Here is an 18,543-nt window from a genome sequence, read left to right as displayed (position 1 = left end):
TTTCTCAAAACTATAGTAAATGTCACAACTAGAAACTGACTGTCATAGGATCCACTAATCCTACTCACATTTCCCCAGTTTTAGTTGTACTCATTTGCTTCTGTATTAAGTTTTATACAATTTTATCATCGTGGTAGGTTCTGGAGCAGTTCCAACACCAAAAGTATCTTTGCCACATGTTGCCCTTCCATAACCACACTCACCTTCCTCTCATGCCTGGAGTAATGCTTTTAATACCTCTTCGTTTCCTGAGGACACTGATACCTCCCCAGTGAAAATAATTTTTAGTAAAAGGCATTATGGAAGGACAGATGTCTGAAATCTTGCGTCTCTCTGATAATTACTCATATTCCATCCAGGGTTCCTCCTGATGCTTTCAACTTTCATTCACTCTCCACATTTCTTTTTTTTTTTTTTAACTTTTAGATTTTTATTAGTTTTCTGAAGAATCAAAATAGTTAGCAAATTACTTTAGATTCATCAAGACTGTATATCCTTTGTATTTAGATCTTTAATGATGTACAACAGAATATAAAACAAACGAAAGAGACTGATTTCTATGACTAGGTGTTACTCGTGTCATCCTAGAGCAGGGGGCTGGAGGGAAGAGGCCATTCTCCAAAGAGAACCGAGGTGGAGTTAGTGCTGGGCTACTATACTGCAGCCTGTTTCTCCTCCACTCAGTGTGCTGGGAAGGGGCCAATGATTTCTTAAACTGATGACTGTTTCTTAGGGGGCTCTAAAATCCTGGGTAGCAGAAGACTGTGGTCCAAACCAAGCCAAAAGAAACAGGCTGGGGCAGGGAAGCATGGTACCTGCCTAGCAGAAGAGGCAAACTCAGTGCCCCACGTGGAAAGGGCATTCTTTGCACCTCAGAGACGTTGCAGAACCAGTGTTAACAATAAGAGACTTTGTTAAGAGAAGAAGAAGAAAAAAAAAAACACCCTGGAAGAACCTTTCAATTGCACTCAACTTGGATTAAGAGTTCAGTCCACCGGTGCAGGGGAGGGAAGCATCTAGCCCTAAAGCAGCACTGAGTCTGGCCCTCCGACCACTTCTCCCTGCCTCCTTTTGGCAGCTGGGCCAGATTTCAGCTAAGGACGTACAGACTCCAGAAGGACCAGGGAGGTTTCTCTGGAAGGCCGAGGTGGGAAGGACACTTCTCAAAATACAAATACGTTTAACATGGAAGAAGCCAGGGCAGTGCTAGAGGCATTCACATGCCCCAATCTTTCCTACTTTCTCCCCAGCTCAGAGACTGGCAAGCACAGTCTCCACACCTGACCTTCCACCCCCAAAAGAAAATCGGGACGTGTGCCCCCCTCTCGTTCCCCACATGGGCTCCTCAGCGCCTCCTGCAGGGGTGGTTCCAGGGCAGGGCCTACGCAGAGCCTGGTCTCAGCTGGCTCCTGCCCAAGCCATAAGGTCTTCGAGAGCATTGTCCTGGTCATTGTTGTGTAGTAGCAGAACTTCCTTAATGTCTTTCAGTTCAAAGCCCATTTCCTTTAATTTGCTCATTAACTGAAGAAACTCCTTCATCGTTTCCTCTGAACACTGGTGCATTTCCAGAGCTTCTTCCACTAAAAGAGGGTCGAAGCCCTTCTCACAAAGCTGTCCATGTGCAAAGAGACAGTCGAGAATCTGCTCAATATTCTCTCCTTTCTTCTTCATGGCTCTCAGGACACACTCATATGAGTAGCCCATGTTGACCACTGTTTCCACACACTGCTGCTCACTGGGGGACAGTGCCTGCAGTTCTGAATAGGCCTGGGGACAGCTGGGAGCATTGGGCACTTGTGACATTGAGAAATTAGGAGGTATGACCGTGGGACCTGTATTTAGAGGTGATGATTCTTCTGTGCACACAGATAAGACAAAGAGGGAAGGCATCTGGGAGATCAGATCTGAGGGATTCAGGGTTGGCACCTCTGTGCCACTGTCCAAGTTCAAAGCTGAAAGCCCAAGAGTATGATGCCCATTGAGCTCACTGGCACTGCTTTGGGTGGAAGGCTTCAGAGAATTCTGGAAGGTGCCATTGCAGAGGCAGGATGTGCTATGGAAAGTGCTTGCGAGCTTGGCTGTCTTCTGATTGCTGTCATCAGAGTCAAGTTTGGGGAAGGACAGGGATTTGATATTGGTTACTGCAGGAACGGGGGGAGGGACACTTTAGAAGACAGAGACATCTTTTTACAGTTGCCCAACTGTGGTAAGGTTATAAAGCCATTAGGTTTGTGAAGAGGCTTGATATCCAAGGTCGCCTGCTCCAGGGATGCCAGGACCTTCTCATCCTGTAACACAGACCTAGAGCCATCTCTGGGCAAATTATTGTCTAATAACTGAGCCATAATGGGTCCAGTGGTTTCTACCAGAATGTTTCTCAGCTCTTCCTTCTCATCAGTAGTTTTTAACTCCAGATTATCAAATGTATCTTCTTCACACTCAAAGTCAGCAGGATTGAAATCTGCCTTTGTGTGGGGTGGGCTGAAAACTTTCTGTTTCGTGGCACTGCTGCTGATCCGAGTCGGGGCGAGGATGTTGTTGTGCTGTAAGCTGGCAAGGATGGGATTAATAGGAGGTGGCATTGTGGCTGTACTGTGAGTCTTGGAGAAGCTCATTTTGCTGTCACCCTCTGGGCCACTCTTAGAATTCACTTTAGCTTCTACTTCCTCAGCCTTGCGTTCTGGGCTTCTTGGATTTTCTTAATATCTTCAGCCCACTCAATAGTTTTCTTTTCCAAGGAGAAGTCATACTGTACTTCTCTGATCACCTGCAAACAATCAGGCAAGGAGAAGCCAATAGGTAGACCAACTTTAGCTGGTGTTTTGAATTTGTCTCCTATCTTAAATGGGACATCATCAAAGTAACTGAAAGTCCCATGAAAATCTCCACCCAACTTCTTAGAAGCCATTTAGAACCTGAACGCCGCTGCCGCTGCTGTCCCAGAACCCGAAAGGTGCTGGCACTGGATGGCTCCGTCCCCGCTGAGCTCCTGACGGCCCCTAGGGAGAGCAATCGCCACCACCTCCAACTCTGCCCGCCCAGGGCCAGGCCGTCACTGTAGCCACCACCAGTGCTACTGCTGCCATGCTGAAGTCCTACCACATTTCTTTTTTAAAAACCATTTTATTTATTTATTCATGAGAGACAAGGAGAGAGAGGCAGAGACACAGGCAGAGGGAGAAGCAGGCTCCATGCAGGGAGCCCAACACAGGACCGGACCTCGAGACTCCAGAACCACGCCCCCGGTGGAAGGTAGGCCGTCAATCGCTGAGCCACACAGGGATCCCCCACATTTCTTTTTCCTTCCTGTGTAATCAGCCCAGGACAGAGGTTCTGTACCTCACCAAATACCTCTTTATGCTTCAGATTGACTTAGTTATTCCCTTAATTATGAAAATCAAAAGGTCCTCTCTTCTGAGGGAACCAGGATTCCTAACAACTGCTGTTTTCTGCCACGCTTTATTTTGTTGCCATGTTGATTCTCAGCAATAATCGTGCCTCGGATAAACCTCATTGGCTGGGATACTGCCACTGCGCAAAGCACTATGTTGATTCTTAAACACTGGATCAAAGTGCTATGTTGATTCTTAAACACTAGATCATTACTTTAAGTAAGAGGCAGCCCAATGGAGATCCCTGGGTGGCTTGGCGGTTTGGCATCTGCCTTTGGCCCAGGGCGTGATCCTGGAGTCCCGGGATCGAGTCCCACGTCGGGCATCAGGCATGGAGCCTGCTTCTCCCTCTGCCTGTGTCTCTGCCTTTCTTTCTATCATGAATAAATAAATAAATAAATCTTAAAAAAAAAAAGAGGCAGCCCAGCTATAATAGTATAACTATCCTTGGGCAGCCATTCTTCTCCCACTAAGAGATCCATCACCTCTGATTAAGTCTTTGATTTTGCATTTCCAAGGTAATACATTAAGAGAAACAAAAATTTGAAGATGTTGGCTCCAATCTATCTAATTCTGTATTAATGAAATGTCAATATAAATATGTTTCAGAGATTGCTTACAGGAAAGATGGAAAGATTGTGGAAATTTGCCAAGGGCCTCACTGTGCAGAAGTGTCCTTACCCTCTGGGGAGAGGGACTCCTACCTTCACCAAACAACTCAGCACAACACCCCAACAGAGTGTTTCTTCTCCTCCAGGTTATATTGCTGGTTCCTGGAATAAACATCAGCACTCCAATTTCTTATCACCACTCATGGTTTCAGCTTTCCTGCCTAGACACTCTGCTAAAAGCCACAGAATAGAAGCTGGGTCTTCTACAAAAGACAATCTCAAAGACTTCATGAAAATGAGTGAACCAGGGATCCCTGGGTGGCTCAGCGGTTCAGCGCCTGCCTTTGACCCAGGGTGTGATCCTGGAGTCCCGGGATCGAGTCCTGTGTCTGGCTCCCGGCATGGAGCCCACTTCTCCCTCTGCCTGTGTCTCTGCCTCTCTATATATATATCATGAAAAAAAATTAAAAATCTTAAAAAAATATATATATATATATAAAAGAAAATGAGTGAACCAGGTACTTCTAATTACAAATATTTTTGTGGATATAGCATTTTGAGCTAATAATCACTAGGTAAGTATTAGATTCAACTAAGATGAAGTCAGGATCTCCAGGGTTTATTTTTAGTCCCAAAGGAAGTGAAGACTTCATCAAAATGGACTGCTGAACTAATAGACAGTGAAATAAGAATTAACTAAGGCTGAACAAATTGGTGGAAGAATTCTTCTGGTGATTATTTGGAATATTTAGTATTATTTTTACTATTTTATATTCTGATGGTTCTGTGATCTATTTCCAATCCTTAGCACAGTAAAATATTGTTTAAATGGTTTCTCATTCTCATTGACCCCTCAGAATCCAGGATTAAACACTTTCCCCAAGCCTCTTTATTTGTAACAGCAATGTGGTTATTTGCAGAAGTTCTAAAATAGTTGTTCTTCATTTTATATAGACAAGTTGTGCAGACAAGCACATACCTGAAGTGTCAAACTTGAGAATAAATCCTATCATACATCAATGCTATTATGTGACACGCTCACCATGAAAGACAAGGATTACACTTCCTTTGGCACCAACTACCACAAAGCTCACCAGGGAACAGCCTGGAACCCATTCCATAGCTTACAGATTTACAGAAGGAAAGGAAGGTCTCTCTTGGCAAGCTAGGAAAACTAGCATATTTGGGGTGTTCAAGGAAAGAGGATTTTTAAAAGATTTTTTTGAGAAAGTGAGAGTGTGCACAAGCAGGGGGGAGGGACAGAGGTAGGAGACTGTGCAAGCAGGGAGTCCAATGTGGAGCTTGATCCCAGAACTCTGGGATCATGACCTGAGGTGAAGGCAGACGCTCAACTAACCGAGCCATCCAGGTGCCCCAAGGAAAGAGGAATTAACTTAAATGTCTAGGTAGTACAGATGTAGTCTAGGTGAGTTTCCTGGGTTTAGTTTTTCACGCTCCATATAAAAAAGCAAACCAGAGTGAACAGCAGAAACCACTGGAGTTACTGAGGCTAGTGAAACATGATCCTAGATGCTTACTAAACCTGCAGACAGTTACTGAAGAGACACACCATAACCAAGGTGGTACTAATTACCATTGAAAAAGGCCAGTAAAAAAAAAAAAGAAAGAAAAGAAAAGAAAAGGCCAGTAACATACTTCTAAGAAACAAGAAATTAAGGAGAACTAGCAACTGTGCAAACAGCAAAGCTGTTGGTTTCTACACATAACTATGCATCATATGTGACTCCATTTCCAGAGGCTTAATGAAAGGATCTAGACATGTATCTGAAATCTGCCCATGAAGGAGATCCTTGATCTCCAACTGTCTCCAAGATGATGCTTTGATGTCTGGTGATACCTTGCTTCTCTTTCTGTCCAAAATCTCCTTTCTTCCCTCCTCTGCACCTTGTATTCCCAAACTAGCACATTACACTAGGCTCTCATTTTTATACTGACTTTCTCTCTCCCATCCACATGACTCCTCTGAATCTGCATATTAGACAGCTGATCTCTCACTCTCTCAGAGTTCTACCAAACATCATACAATGAAGAGCCAAAAAGCTGCATGCTGGAATCCTATTCTGACAGTACCCACCCACCCATGCTGCTCCCTTCCAGTAAATGGCCACTTTGTTTTCCCAGTGGAGAGCACCAGAAACCTGGGCCTTACCTCCCCTTCCCCCATTTTTTGTCTTTTCTCAAAAGTCACATCTAATCTTTCAGCTCTGACTTTCAAATTAATCCAGAATCCCACCATTTTGCATCTCCTCTACCACTGTGGTCATTAATTTAAAAGAAGAGGAAGAGGAGCGCCTGGGTGGCTCAGTGGTTGAGCGTCTCCCTTCGGCTCGGGGTATGATCCTGGGGTCCAGGATGGGGTCCCGCATAGGGCTCCCTGAGAGGACCCTGCTTCTGCCTCTTCCTGTGTCTGCCTCTCTCTCTGTCTCTCATGAGTAAATAAATAAAATATTTAAAAAATAAATAAATAAAAGAAGATGAAGAAAAAAATATGTATATTTACGGAAAGGAAGAGGGAAGGGGAGAGGCAGAGGGAGAGGGAGAGAGAGAATCTTAAGGAGGCTCTATCCCCAGCATGGAGCCCAATGTGGGGCTTGATCTCACAATGCTGGAATCATGACCAGAGCCAAAATCAAGATTCAGACACCCAATCAACTGAGCCACCTAGGTACCCCTAAAAATATTTTAAATTGAGGTATAATATAACTTAAACATAAAAAATTCAAACTAAGCAATTCACTGGGTTTTTAGATATATCTCTATGAGTTTTCATATAGGTAGACAGTTGGGCAACCAGAGATTATGATATAAAGTATCCTTATCCCTCAGCAGGTAATCACCACTCTGACTTCCTCACACACTGTTTAGTCCTAAACACTACATGGGTGGATCAAATCATCTGCATGTTCTGGTACTGGACTTGGTTAGCAATACCTCTCGGAGTCATCCCTATGGCTGGTGAACTGTGTTAAGCATTAAAAGAACAACATCAATGCTTCTGAAATTCTCCCCCCAAAATTGAGGGAACACCTCCTACCTCATTCTGTGGTCATGGGCACTACAAGAAAATGACAAAACAATATTCCTCATAAATACTGATGCCAACATCCTCAACAAAATACTAGCAAACTAAACTCCACAGCATATTAAAGGGATTATATACCAAAACTAAGTGTGATTTGTTGCAGGAATGCAAGGATGTTTCAACATATGAAAATCAGTCAATATAATAATCACATTAACATAATGAGGGGGGAAAAGTGCATGATCATCTAAACTGATACACGAAAAACACTGGATAAAATTTAACACCCATTATAAAAACAATCAACAAATTAGGAACAGAAGGAACTATTTCAACATAATAAAGGCCACATATGAAAAACCCATAGCAAACATCCTCTATGGTGAAAGACTGGAAGCTTTTCCTCTAAGATCACAAGACCGGCTGGCCACTTTCACCAATGACATTCAACAAAGTATTAGAAGTTCTAGCCAGAGGGCAGCCCCGTGGCTCAGCGGTTTAGCACCGCCTTTGGCCCAGGGCGTGATCCTGAAGACCAGGGATGGAGTCCTGCATTGGGCTCCCAGCATGGAGCCTGCTTCTCCCTCCTCCTGTGTCTCTGCCTCTCTCTCTTTCTCTGTGTCTATCATAAATAATAAATAAATAAATAAATCTTAAAAAAAAAAAAAAGAGGTATGGGTATCACCCACTTAAAAAAATATTTAAAAAAATATATTTAAAAAAAAGAAGTTCTAGCCAGAGCTATTAGGCAAGAAAGAGAAATTAAAGGCATCCAGATTGGAAAGGGAGAGGCAAAAGTATCTCTATGTGCAGATGATATGACCTTATACATTAGAAAACACTAAAGATTACACATGCACACACCATTAGAATTAATATACAAATTCAGCAAAGTTGCAAAATACAAGATCAGCACACAAAAATCAGTTGCATTTCTATACACTAACAATGAATGATCTGAAAATGAAAATTTTTTCTAAGTTGCATTTAAAATACTACCAAAAAAGGGCAGCCCCAGTGGCTTAGCGGTTTGGTGCTGCCTTCGGCCCGAGGTGTGATCCTGGAGACCCGGGATCAAGTCCCACGTTGGGTTCCCTGCATGGAGCCTGCTTCTCCCTCTGCCTCTCTCTCTAATAAATAAATAAAATCTTTTTAAAAATTTTTAAAAACACCACCAAAAAGACGTAAATATTTGTGAAGTACTCGCAGAGAAGGAGGATAGATTAATGGTTGCCAGAAAGTAGGGACAGAGGGTTGGGAGTAGGGTGGCTACCTAGGAGGAGTATGAGGGAATTCTGTAATGAGGTAGAGTCGAGTATCTTGACTATGATGGTTATACCAAGGTATGAACCCTAAAATGGTATAGAGCTCAACACATGTGAGGATGTGTATGTAGGAGTTAACAAGCTCTGTAGATCATACCAATATCAATTTCCTGGCTTTGACACTGTCCTACAATTGTGCAAGATGTTAACAATGGGAGACGCTAGGTAAAAGGTGCACAGGACCTCCCTGTACATTTCTGTTCTTTCCTATGTAACTATAATTATTTCTTTTTTAAAAAAAGATTTTAGTTATTTATTCATGATAGACAGAGAGAGACAGAGAGAGAGAGAGAGAGAGGCAGAGACACAGGCAGAGGGAGAAGCAGGCTCCATGCTGGGAACCTGATGTAGGACTCTATTCCAGGACTCCAGGACCACGCCCTGGGCCAAAGGCAGGTGCTGAACCACCACCCAGGGATCCCCAGTGGATAAAAGGCATTAGGGATAACTGAGAAAGTCTGAATAGGGATAGGTTACCAAGTGATAACAGGAAACTACTGCTCATTTTCTTAGGTGTGACAACAGTATTAGAGTTGTGTGGAAGAATGTCCTTATTTGTAGAATATATATCCTGAAATTTTTAGGGACACTTAATTTTCAAATGCTTATATATACACACATAAAGAAATATCCATATGTGCACACACAAGTAAATATACATACATACATAAATATATATATACTCATATACATATACAAAAAATATACACATGCAAACATGTGTACACTTATATAATACAAAAATACATATATACACCCATATTCAACACATAGAACTTATAAATATGTATAAATACATATTGCACATACATATGTACATGCATAATATATATTATAAATACATAATATACATGCACATTGAGGTGGTGCAGCAAAGGAAACAGTCAACAAAATCAAAAGACAACTGACAGAATGGGAGAAGATATTTACAAATGTCTAATCAGATAAAGTGCTAGTGGGACACCTAGGTGGCTTAGTGGTTGAGCGTATGCCTTTGGCTCAGGGAGTGATCCTGGTCAGGGATCAAGCCCCCCACCCCCTGCATCAGGCTCCCAGCAGGGAGCCTGCTTCTCCCTCTGCCACTCTCTCTCACTCTGTCTCATAAATAAATAAACAAATAAAATCTTTAATAAAAAAAAAGGGGGGGGGAACTCCTGGGTGGCTCAGCAGTTGACGGTCTGTCTTTGGCTCAGAGCGTGATCCCAGAGTTCCAGGATTGACTCTCACATTAGGCTCCCTATGAGATGCCTGCTTCTCCCTCTCCCTATGTCTCTGCCTTCTTTCTGTGTCTCTCATGAATAAATGAATAAAATCTTAAAAAAAGATAAAGGGCTAGTATCCAAAATCTATAAAGAACTTATCAAATTCAACACCCAAAGAACAAATAATCCAATAAAGAAATGGGTAGAAGATAAGAACAGACATTTCTCCAAAGAAGACAAACAAATGGCCAACAAGCACATGAAAAAAATGCTCCATATCATTCAGTATCAGGGAAATACAAACCAAAACCACAATGAGATACCACCTCACACCAGTTAGGATGGCTAAAATTAACAAGTTAGGAAATGACAGATATTAGTGAGGTTGCAGAGAAAGGGGAGCCCTCTTACACTGTTGGTGGGAATGCAACCTGGTGCAGCCATTCCAGAAAACAGTTTAGAGGTTCCACAAAAAGTTGAAAATAGAGCTACCCTATGAACCAGGAATTGTACTACTAGGGATTTACCCCAAAGATACAAAAGGAGTGATCTGAAGAGGCACTTGCACCCCAATGTTTATAGCAGCAATGTCCACAACAGCAAAACTATGGAAAGAGCCCAGACGTCCATCAACAGATGAATGGACAAACACGTGGTATATGAATATTACACAGCTATCAAAAACAAATGAAATATTGCCATTTGCAATGCATAGATGGAACTAGAGGGTATTATGCTAAGAGAACTATGTCAATCAAAGAAAGACAAATTATTATATGATCTCAGTCATATATGGAATTTAAGAAACAATACAGAGGATTATAGGGGAAGGGAGGGAAAAATAAAACAAGATGAAATCAGAGAGGGAGACAAGCCATAAGAAACTTTTAATCACAGGAAACAAACTGAGGATTGCTGCAGGGGTGGGAGGTAGGTGAATGGGGTAATTGGGTGATGGACATTAAGGAGGGCAAGTGATTAATGAGCACTAAGTATAATAAGTGATGAATCACTGAACTCTACCACTGAAACTAATAATACACTATATGTTAATTGAATTTAAATTTTTAAAATTAATTTAAAAAGTAACCCGAGGTGCTGGGTAATGGGCATTCATTATACTCTTCTGCCAATATTTTAGAAACGTCAAAATATAAAATAGGCAGGGTAAATATTAATGCTTCCAGAGAGAGGTACTACACCAAGGTCAACATTCACTATTAGATGAGAATGAATTTATAAGTTTTCAAAAAGGTGTTCAAGACTCAGTTATAGGTATTCTAAGGGAGAGTGAGGATATACTACATGGGAGCTATAAGAAAACCATGGAGTTAGCAACCTTGGAAAATGCTGACTTGTAAAATCCTTTCTGCACAGTAAGTTTGATGGAGGAGAAAACAGGAAAGCCAGGTGTGTTGGCCTGGAACAACTGCGGTTGAAGCACGGCAGAGCTGTCCAAACCCATTTCCTCTAGCCAGCTCCAGAATCACCTGGCCTTACAGTTGCTCCCCAGAGCTGGCAACTGATTCAAATTGAAAACTATTTAATCTCAGGGCACCTGGGTGGCTCGTCAGTTAAGCATCTGCCTTTGATTCAGGTCATGATCCCAGGGTCCTGGAATGGAATACCGAGTTGGATTCCCTGCTCAGTAGGGAGTCTCCTCCCTACCACTGCAACTCTCTTTCTCACTTGCTCTCTCTCTAAAATAAAGTCTTTAAAAAAATAAAAAGAAAAGAAAACAATTTAGTCTCTTTACTCTATCATCTATATATGTTTCTGAAAAGTTACAATAAAAGTAGGACAAATCAAATTCTATTTTATCTTTTCAGTGTAGTTGACAGTATCATTGACTATATTTCTTATATTGTGCCTTATATTCCCAGAACTTTAGAATTCTATTTTAGATTCTACAGGAAAGCATCCTACTTATATAAAATTTCATCAAATCCACTTAAATATGTTACTATTAAAAATATCATTATGGTTCTGGCTTTGGCAACATATACTAAAAATATCACTATAAAATAGAATACAGGGGATCCCTGGGTAGCTCAGTGGTTTAGCACCTGGCTTCACACCTAGGGTGTGATCCTGAAGTCCCAGGATCGAGTCCCACATCAGGCTCCCTGCGTGGAGCCTGCTTCTCCCTCTGCCTGTGTCTCTGCCTCTCTCTCTGTGTCTCTCATGAATAAATAAATAAAATCTTAAAAAATATATATATATATAATACAATACATACTCATTATAGAAAACTTGGAAAACAAAGTACAAAGAAAATTAAGTCTTGGATGCCTTTACTTCCTGTTCTCTTCCTAGAGAACACTGATTTGGTGTAGTTGAAGTCAAACTGTATATACAATTTTGGGCCCCTTTTTATTGTTTTTCCCAGTTAATATTATATTATAGGTAGTTTCCACATCATTAACATGTCTTTATTAGCAGAAAAACTGGTGCAGCCCCTTTGAAGAACAATTTGGGGTTGAAATCAAAATTTAAAATGCGGGAACGCCTGGGTAGCTCAGTGGTTGAGCATCTGCCTTTGGCTCAGGGCCTGATCCCAGGGTCTGAGGATCGAGTCCCATATCGGGCTCCCTCAGAGGAGCTTGCTTCTCTGCCTCTCTCTCTGTGACTCTCATGAATAAATAAAATACACACAAAAAATTTAATGCAAACCAATGTGGTGGGTCAACATTAAAAATTCAAAACCGGGATCCCTGGGTGGCGCAGCGGTTTGGCGCCTGCCTTTGGCCCAGGGCGCGATCCTGGAGACCCGGGATCGAATCCCACATCGGGCTCCCGGTGCATGGAGCCTGCTTCTCCCTCTGCCTGTGTCTCTGCCTCTCTCTCTCTGTGACTATCATGAATAAATAAATAAAATCTTTAAAAAAAAAAAATTCAAAACCAACATAAGAAGACCTTGCCCTTAGTGTTGCTTCATCAAACTTTTGCTCCAGGTACATATGCATATGGGTTAAGAATGTAAAAGTGTTTCTTACAATGCCTGGATCAAAAAAAAAAAAAAAAAAAAAAAAAAAGAAAAGAAAACCCAAAAAAAAAAAAAAAAAAAAAAAAAAAAAAAAAAAGAAAAGAAAACCCCAGGCTGGAGAAACCCACACTCTTTTATAAGGACACATGTCCAAAATGCCCACTAAAGCATGTTAGGAACATTGAAAAACTGCAAACTTCCCAGCTGTACATCAATCGGGGGAGGAGGGTGGGGGTGGCGGAGTGGGGCATAAATTATGGCATCTTCACAAGGTAGAATACTGCACAACAATGAAATCAGTATATGTAGAAACCAAAGACTGCTGAGAAAAGCAGACTGCAGAGTTTCACATATCAAGCACGTCAATCACAAACACACACACACATAAACCATACCCCACATTGCTCGAGGCTATAGATATTATAAAGGCGAAAGCTCTAACAACAGCCTGAAGACAAAGGTTGTTTGCTTAGATGTGTCACAATCCCCTTCTGTGATCTTAGGTCTCTGGGATAAGGGCCCTCCTGTGGTCACAAGCTCATGTTTACTGAATTCCTACTGTGTGCCAGGCCCTGTTCTGATGAATCAGCAATGGATTCAGACAAAGACTCCTGTCTGGTGGAGCTGGCTCTCTAGTGGGTAAGACACAAGGAACAAACTGCAGGGACGCCTGGGAGGCTCAACGGTTTAGCTTCTGCCTTTGGTTCAGGGCGTGATCCCAGGTTCGCAGGACAGAGTTCCGCATCCGGCTCCCTGCAGGGAGCTTGCGTCTCTGACTCGGTGTCTCTCATGAATAAATAAATAAAATCTAAAACAAACAAACAAACAAACAAACAAACAAAAAAAAAAACTGCAGTCTGTCTCCATCAAACACTCACTCTGCAGCACACAGACGTGGGTCAGAATTATCACGGATGTCCCTGACTGTCCCAACTTCTACCCACCGTTCCAAACTCAGAAACCAAGCCGACTTGGAACACATTGCTCAAGGGAGGTGGCAGGACTCTGATACAAGCTCCTAACCACCTGCAACCCAGCAGCAGTTCCTGGGCCAGCAGCCCCTGTTCCAGAACCCCTGGGGATTCTGGCTGTTGCTGAGGGCAGCAGTAGGAGACTTGGAGCCCAGAAGAGACGTGCCCAGACACGCGCGACCTCTCTGTTCCAATGAGGAACAGACCGTGGGGAGGGCAGAGGGAAGGGAGACGGAGGAGGTGCCCTGTCAGAGAAGGAAGTCGCGAAGCGGCTGAATTCTGGAAATACCTTAGAGTTGTAGACATGGGAATTTCGGGCAGAGAAGATGTGGGGGTTGAGGGCTGCGGGCAGAAAAGGGAGTCGTCATTTACGGATTCGGGAAAGACTAGGTTTGAGGGAGACCAGAGAGGCTCAGCTGAGGGCCCCAAGGTCTGAGGGGTAGTCGCCGGATGGGGACAACTTCAGGGCATTAGCGGCCCACGACCGGGTGCAGCGGGTGGGAGTGAAAAGTGGGAGGACAGATTCAGTGGCTGGGGGTAGGTGGGAAACATTCAAGGCACTACAAAGGCGCAGTGAGGGAAGTCGATCTTTGCAAGGGGTAGGGAGTAGGAGGACGCAAAGGGGAGAAGGCAATCCTGGGAACAGGGCCCAGGAAACGGAGAAGGCTGTGCCAGCCAAACCTTGTCGGGAGAGGAGTCGGTGCGCGGGGCGCCCGGCCAGCAAGGTGAGCGAGGAGGAGGCGCGCACCTGCGCGGCGTCAGAATGGCGGGAGGCAATTGGGGGGGCCCCGCGGGAGGAGAGAGGAAGCCAGAAGGGTCCGCGCCGACAAGGCGGGAGAGGAGAACAGGTATCCGCACCTCCCGGGGCCAGCGCCTCAGCTCCGGCCCCGCGCAGGACGCCCGCGCCCGCGCCGCCCAGCCCGGAATCGAGCTTCCGCAGGCGGACCTGCGGTGAAAACCAACCCAAAAAGGAGTACTTACCGCTCTAGCGGCGTCACTTCGGGGCGTGGGTCTGTCGTACGCGTGCGCCTGCGCACGCGTGTGAGCGAACCTAGTTCCCGAGCGAGATTTCACCAGCCTGGCCAGGCAGGACTGCTCGTTCAAGGCATTCGCCGGTTTCTCAACTGCATTCTTTCTTATTGAGATGCAGAGTTCTTTATATATTCTGTATATCAGTACTTTGTTGCGTCTATGAGCGACAGTTACCTTCTCCCAGTCTGCTGCTTGCCTTTCCACTTGCATAATATTGCTTCCTAATGAACAACAGTCCATTTTAACGTAGCCAGGCTTATCAGTTTCCCTTGGTTTGGTTAAGAAACGTTTGCCCATGCCAGGATCACAAAGAGGTTCTGTATTTTCATCTGAACCAGGATCACAAAGATGTTCTGTATTTTCATCTGAACTCTGTCGCTTTGCTTTTCACAGAGCTACAATCCTGAGGAACTGATTTTTGTGGACAGTGGGGGTCATCAAACCACAATAAATCCACCTGTTTTGTATGATGCAAAAGTTAAGGATGGTTTTTACACTTTCGAATGTTGAAAAAAAATAAGAATAGTACTCATGGCACACGAAAATTATGTGGAATTCAAATTTCAGAATCCATAAATAAAGTTGTATTGGAACACAGCCATGCCCCACTGGCTAACAGATTGTAACTGCTTTCACATTACAACAGTTCAGTACTTGTAGCAGAGACCATAGGATGTGCAAAGCCTAAAATACTTATTATCTTACCCTTTACAGGAAAGTTTGCTGACTCCTGATATATACTGAGATATGATCACTGGATTTTAACTATTTAAAATGTTTGCAAAACCAGAAGATACTGCTTCATACTCACCAGGATATGTATACTCCAAAAGACACAGTAATAAGTACTGGAAATGATGTGGAAAAATCAGAATACTTATAACACTGTTGGTGGGAATATAAAATGATATAACCTTTGTGAACAAGTTTGGCAATCTCTCAAAAGCTTAAACAGAGAGTTACCATGTAGCACAGCAGTTCCACTCCACAGTTATCTACTCAAGAGTGTTGAAAGCATATATCCACACAAAAACTTGTACATGAAGGATCATGGCAGCATTATTCATAATGGCCAAAAAGTAGAAGCCAACCATGTCCACAGACAAATGGATAAACAAAAGGTGATATATTCACGTTTTATTATTCAGCCATATAAGGAATGAAGTACTGACAAATGCTAAAACATGAACATTGACAACATAATGCTAAATGAAAGCTAGCCAATCACATATTGTATGATTCCATTTATATGAAACGTCCAGAGTAGCCAAATGTGTGGAGACAGTAGATTAGTGCCTGCAAGGGCTGGGAGAAGGAGGAAATAAAAAGTGACTGCTAATTGGCATTTGCTTCCTTCTGAAGGTAAATGAAATGTACTGAAATTAAAGCATGGTAATGGCTGCACAACCTCATGAAAATATTAAAAACCACTGAATCACACTTTTCTTTTTTTTAATTTTTTAATTTTTTTACACTTTTTTTTTTAATTTTTTTTTTCATTTATTTATGGTAGTCACACACAGAGAGAGAGAGAGAGAGGCAGAGACATAGGCAGAGGGAGAAGCAGGCTCCATGCACCGGGAGCCTGACGTGGGATTCGATCCCGGGTCTCCAGGATCGCGCCCTGGGCCAAAGGCAGGCGCTAAACCGCTGCACCACCCAGGGATCCCGACACTTTTCTTTTTTAACTTGAAAATTGTTTAACCTATTTTACCAGAAATGACCACTGATTCAGTTGAACTCCTTTGGTCACTATAAGCTTAGATGTCTACTTATGTCTTTGCTACTTTTTTTCCCGGGAACTTGGTTATACACACTCTCAACCTATTTGTCTTGGAATCTCAAATGTTGCCCTTGTTTTCTTTTTGTTTGTTTGGGGTTTATTTAGCTTTTATTTGAGAGAAAGAGCAATCATGAGAGAGAGTACAAGCAGAGGCGAAGGGCAGAAGGAGAGGCAGACTCCCTGCTGAGCAGGGAAGCCTAATGTGGGACTTGATCCCAGGGCCGCGGGATCATGACCCAAGCCAAAGGCGGGGCTTAACCAACTGAGCCACTGAGGCATCCCCTCAAATGTTGCCCTCCTGAATGTGGATTTTTTATTTGGCAAAGGCTTCCTTGCACCCCACACTCAGTTCTCCAATGAAGCCATTTCCCCAACTGTGTCCCATGAAGGGATTTCACCTATGGCTTTGTTGCCCCTCCCTCATATTTGACAGGTGGAAGGAGTCTGTCTTCCCTAAATCCCGTTCTCTCTTGATCCATAACATCAAACACCCTGGCTTCCCTCCTCCCTCCTAAGCCATTTCTTTTTCACCTGGCTGACTCCTGTTTTTCCCCACGATCAACCAATTTTCGGTCACCATTCTGAGTGTTCACCTAACATAATCAGAGGTCTACAAGGCTTTTACTTACCTCATCTTGCCTGCTCATCTCTCTTCCCTCTGATGCCCTAACCCTCCTGCATCAGTACATAATCTTCTGTGTGAGGCAGTCTTCCCTCCCTACCACTTGGTTAACCTCTCCTAATCCTATAGCTCACATTGATGTTTTCATAATTGTTTGATAAATAAATGCCCATCTTCCTATCTGGACAGCTCCATCTGGAGCTGGACACACTGTTGTATTCCCAACTGAGAATCCACCCACAGGGGATTGATGTGTCAACATCTGAGACACTCACCAAATGTTTGCTGATTTGAATGAACTGGAAGACATATTCCAAAATATTAATGATTGCTCACCAAATGTATTTGGTGAATAAAGATACTTACCAGATATTTGCTGATTTGAATGAATTGGAAGATATATTCCAAGATATTGATAATGAATGCTGGTCATAGGGGAGATTCTGGATGCAACTTCTTTTAATTTCCTATTTCTCTGTACATTGCAAGTATTTTTTTTTCCACTGAGGAAGAATTACTTTAGAAATAAAAAACAAAAAATTAAAAATGAAAAACATTTAAAAAAAGAAACAGAAAACAATAAAGATAGGCACTCAAGATATGGCTGTCCACTGTTAGTGCTGGTTCACCTCCAAATGTTCAACAAACATTTATTGGGCATTGTTGCAGTATTCAAAGGGCCAGGGATACAGCAGAATCCAAGCAAGATGTTTACAATACAGCAAGAGAGATAAACAAGTACAATGCATCATGTATCAATCAGATGGCGGTCAATGCCTTGGAGATACATAAAGCAGGGAAAGAGGATGGGGGAGTGAGTGTGTATTGGGTAGGAGCAGTCTCTTAGAGAAGTCAGTAAAGTGCTCACTGAAAAGGTGATGTTTGAATAATGAATTGCAGGTGAGGAAGTGAGCCCAAAAGTATTGGGGGAAGATGATCCCCACAAAGGGAACACTGACTGCTGAGGCTCAGCATAACATGCCTAGCATTTGAGGACTACCAGGGAGGCCACTGAGACTGGAAGAGTGACCAAGGGGGATATCAGAGAAGGGGCCAGGGAGGTGGCAGAGACTATCAACTAAAACATTGCCCGGCCATGAAGCACCTGGTTGGCCCAATTAGTTAAGTGTCCAAATCTTGATCTCAGCTCAGGCCCCGCCCCCCCTTTTTTTAAAGATTTATTTGAGAGAGAGAGAAAGGAAAGAAAGAGAGAGAGGGAGGGAGAGCAGGGGGAAGAGCAGAGAGAGGACAAGCAGGCTCCATCCTGAGCTCAGAGCCTGACAGAGGGCTTGATCTCTGGATCCCGAGATCATGACCCCAGCCAAAATCAAGAGTTGGATGCCCAACTGACTAAGCCACCCAGGTGCCCCTCAGCTCAGGTCAGGTCTTGATTCTCAGGGTCGTAAGTTCAAGCACCAACCTAGAGACAATGAAAACCCCACACATTGCCAGGCCAGACATGATGAAGTAAGAAAACTGAGATAACTTGTATTATGGTTAAAGATACTTGCTGCCTCTCCTCAGGGAGGATTATTCATCCCTGCTTCAGTGACTTCAGGCTTGATTGTGTACTTGC

At 43.2% G+C, this 18,543-nt stretch overlaps 1 protein-coding gene across 1 annotated transcript; it reads right to left on the bottom strand.

The window, feature by feature from the left end:
- Positions 1-493: 493 nt before the first annotated feature.
- LOC112643344 (ubiquitin-associated protein 1-like) lies at positions 494-3,076 on the bottom strand. Its single transcript, XM_035701965.2, is given in 3 exon segments — positions 494-2,150; positions 2,153-2,681; positions 2,684-3,076. Coding segments are annotated over 3 exon segments (1,506 nt in total). The 5' UTR covers positions 2,909-3,076; the 3' UTR covers positions 494-1,398.
- Positions 3,077-18,543: the final 15,467 nt, after the last annotated feature.

The sequence above is a fragment of the Canis lupus genome, chromosome 1 (assembly GCF_003254725.2).
Source record: "Canis lupus dingo isolate Sandy chromosome 1, ASM325472v2, whole genome shotgun sequence".
Lineage (NCBI taxonomy): Eukaryota > Metazoa > Chordata > Mammalia > Carnivora > Canidae > Canis > Canis lupus.
Note: the sequence above shows the minus strand (reverse complement) of the source record. Positions and strands in the feature narration are given on the sequence as shown.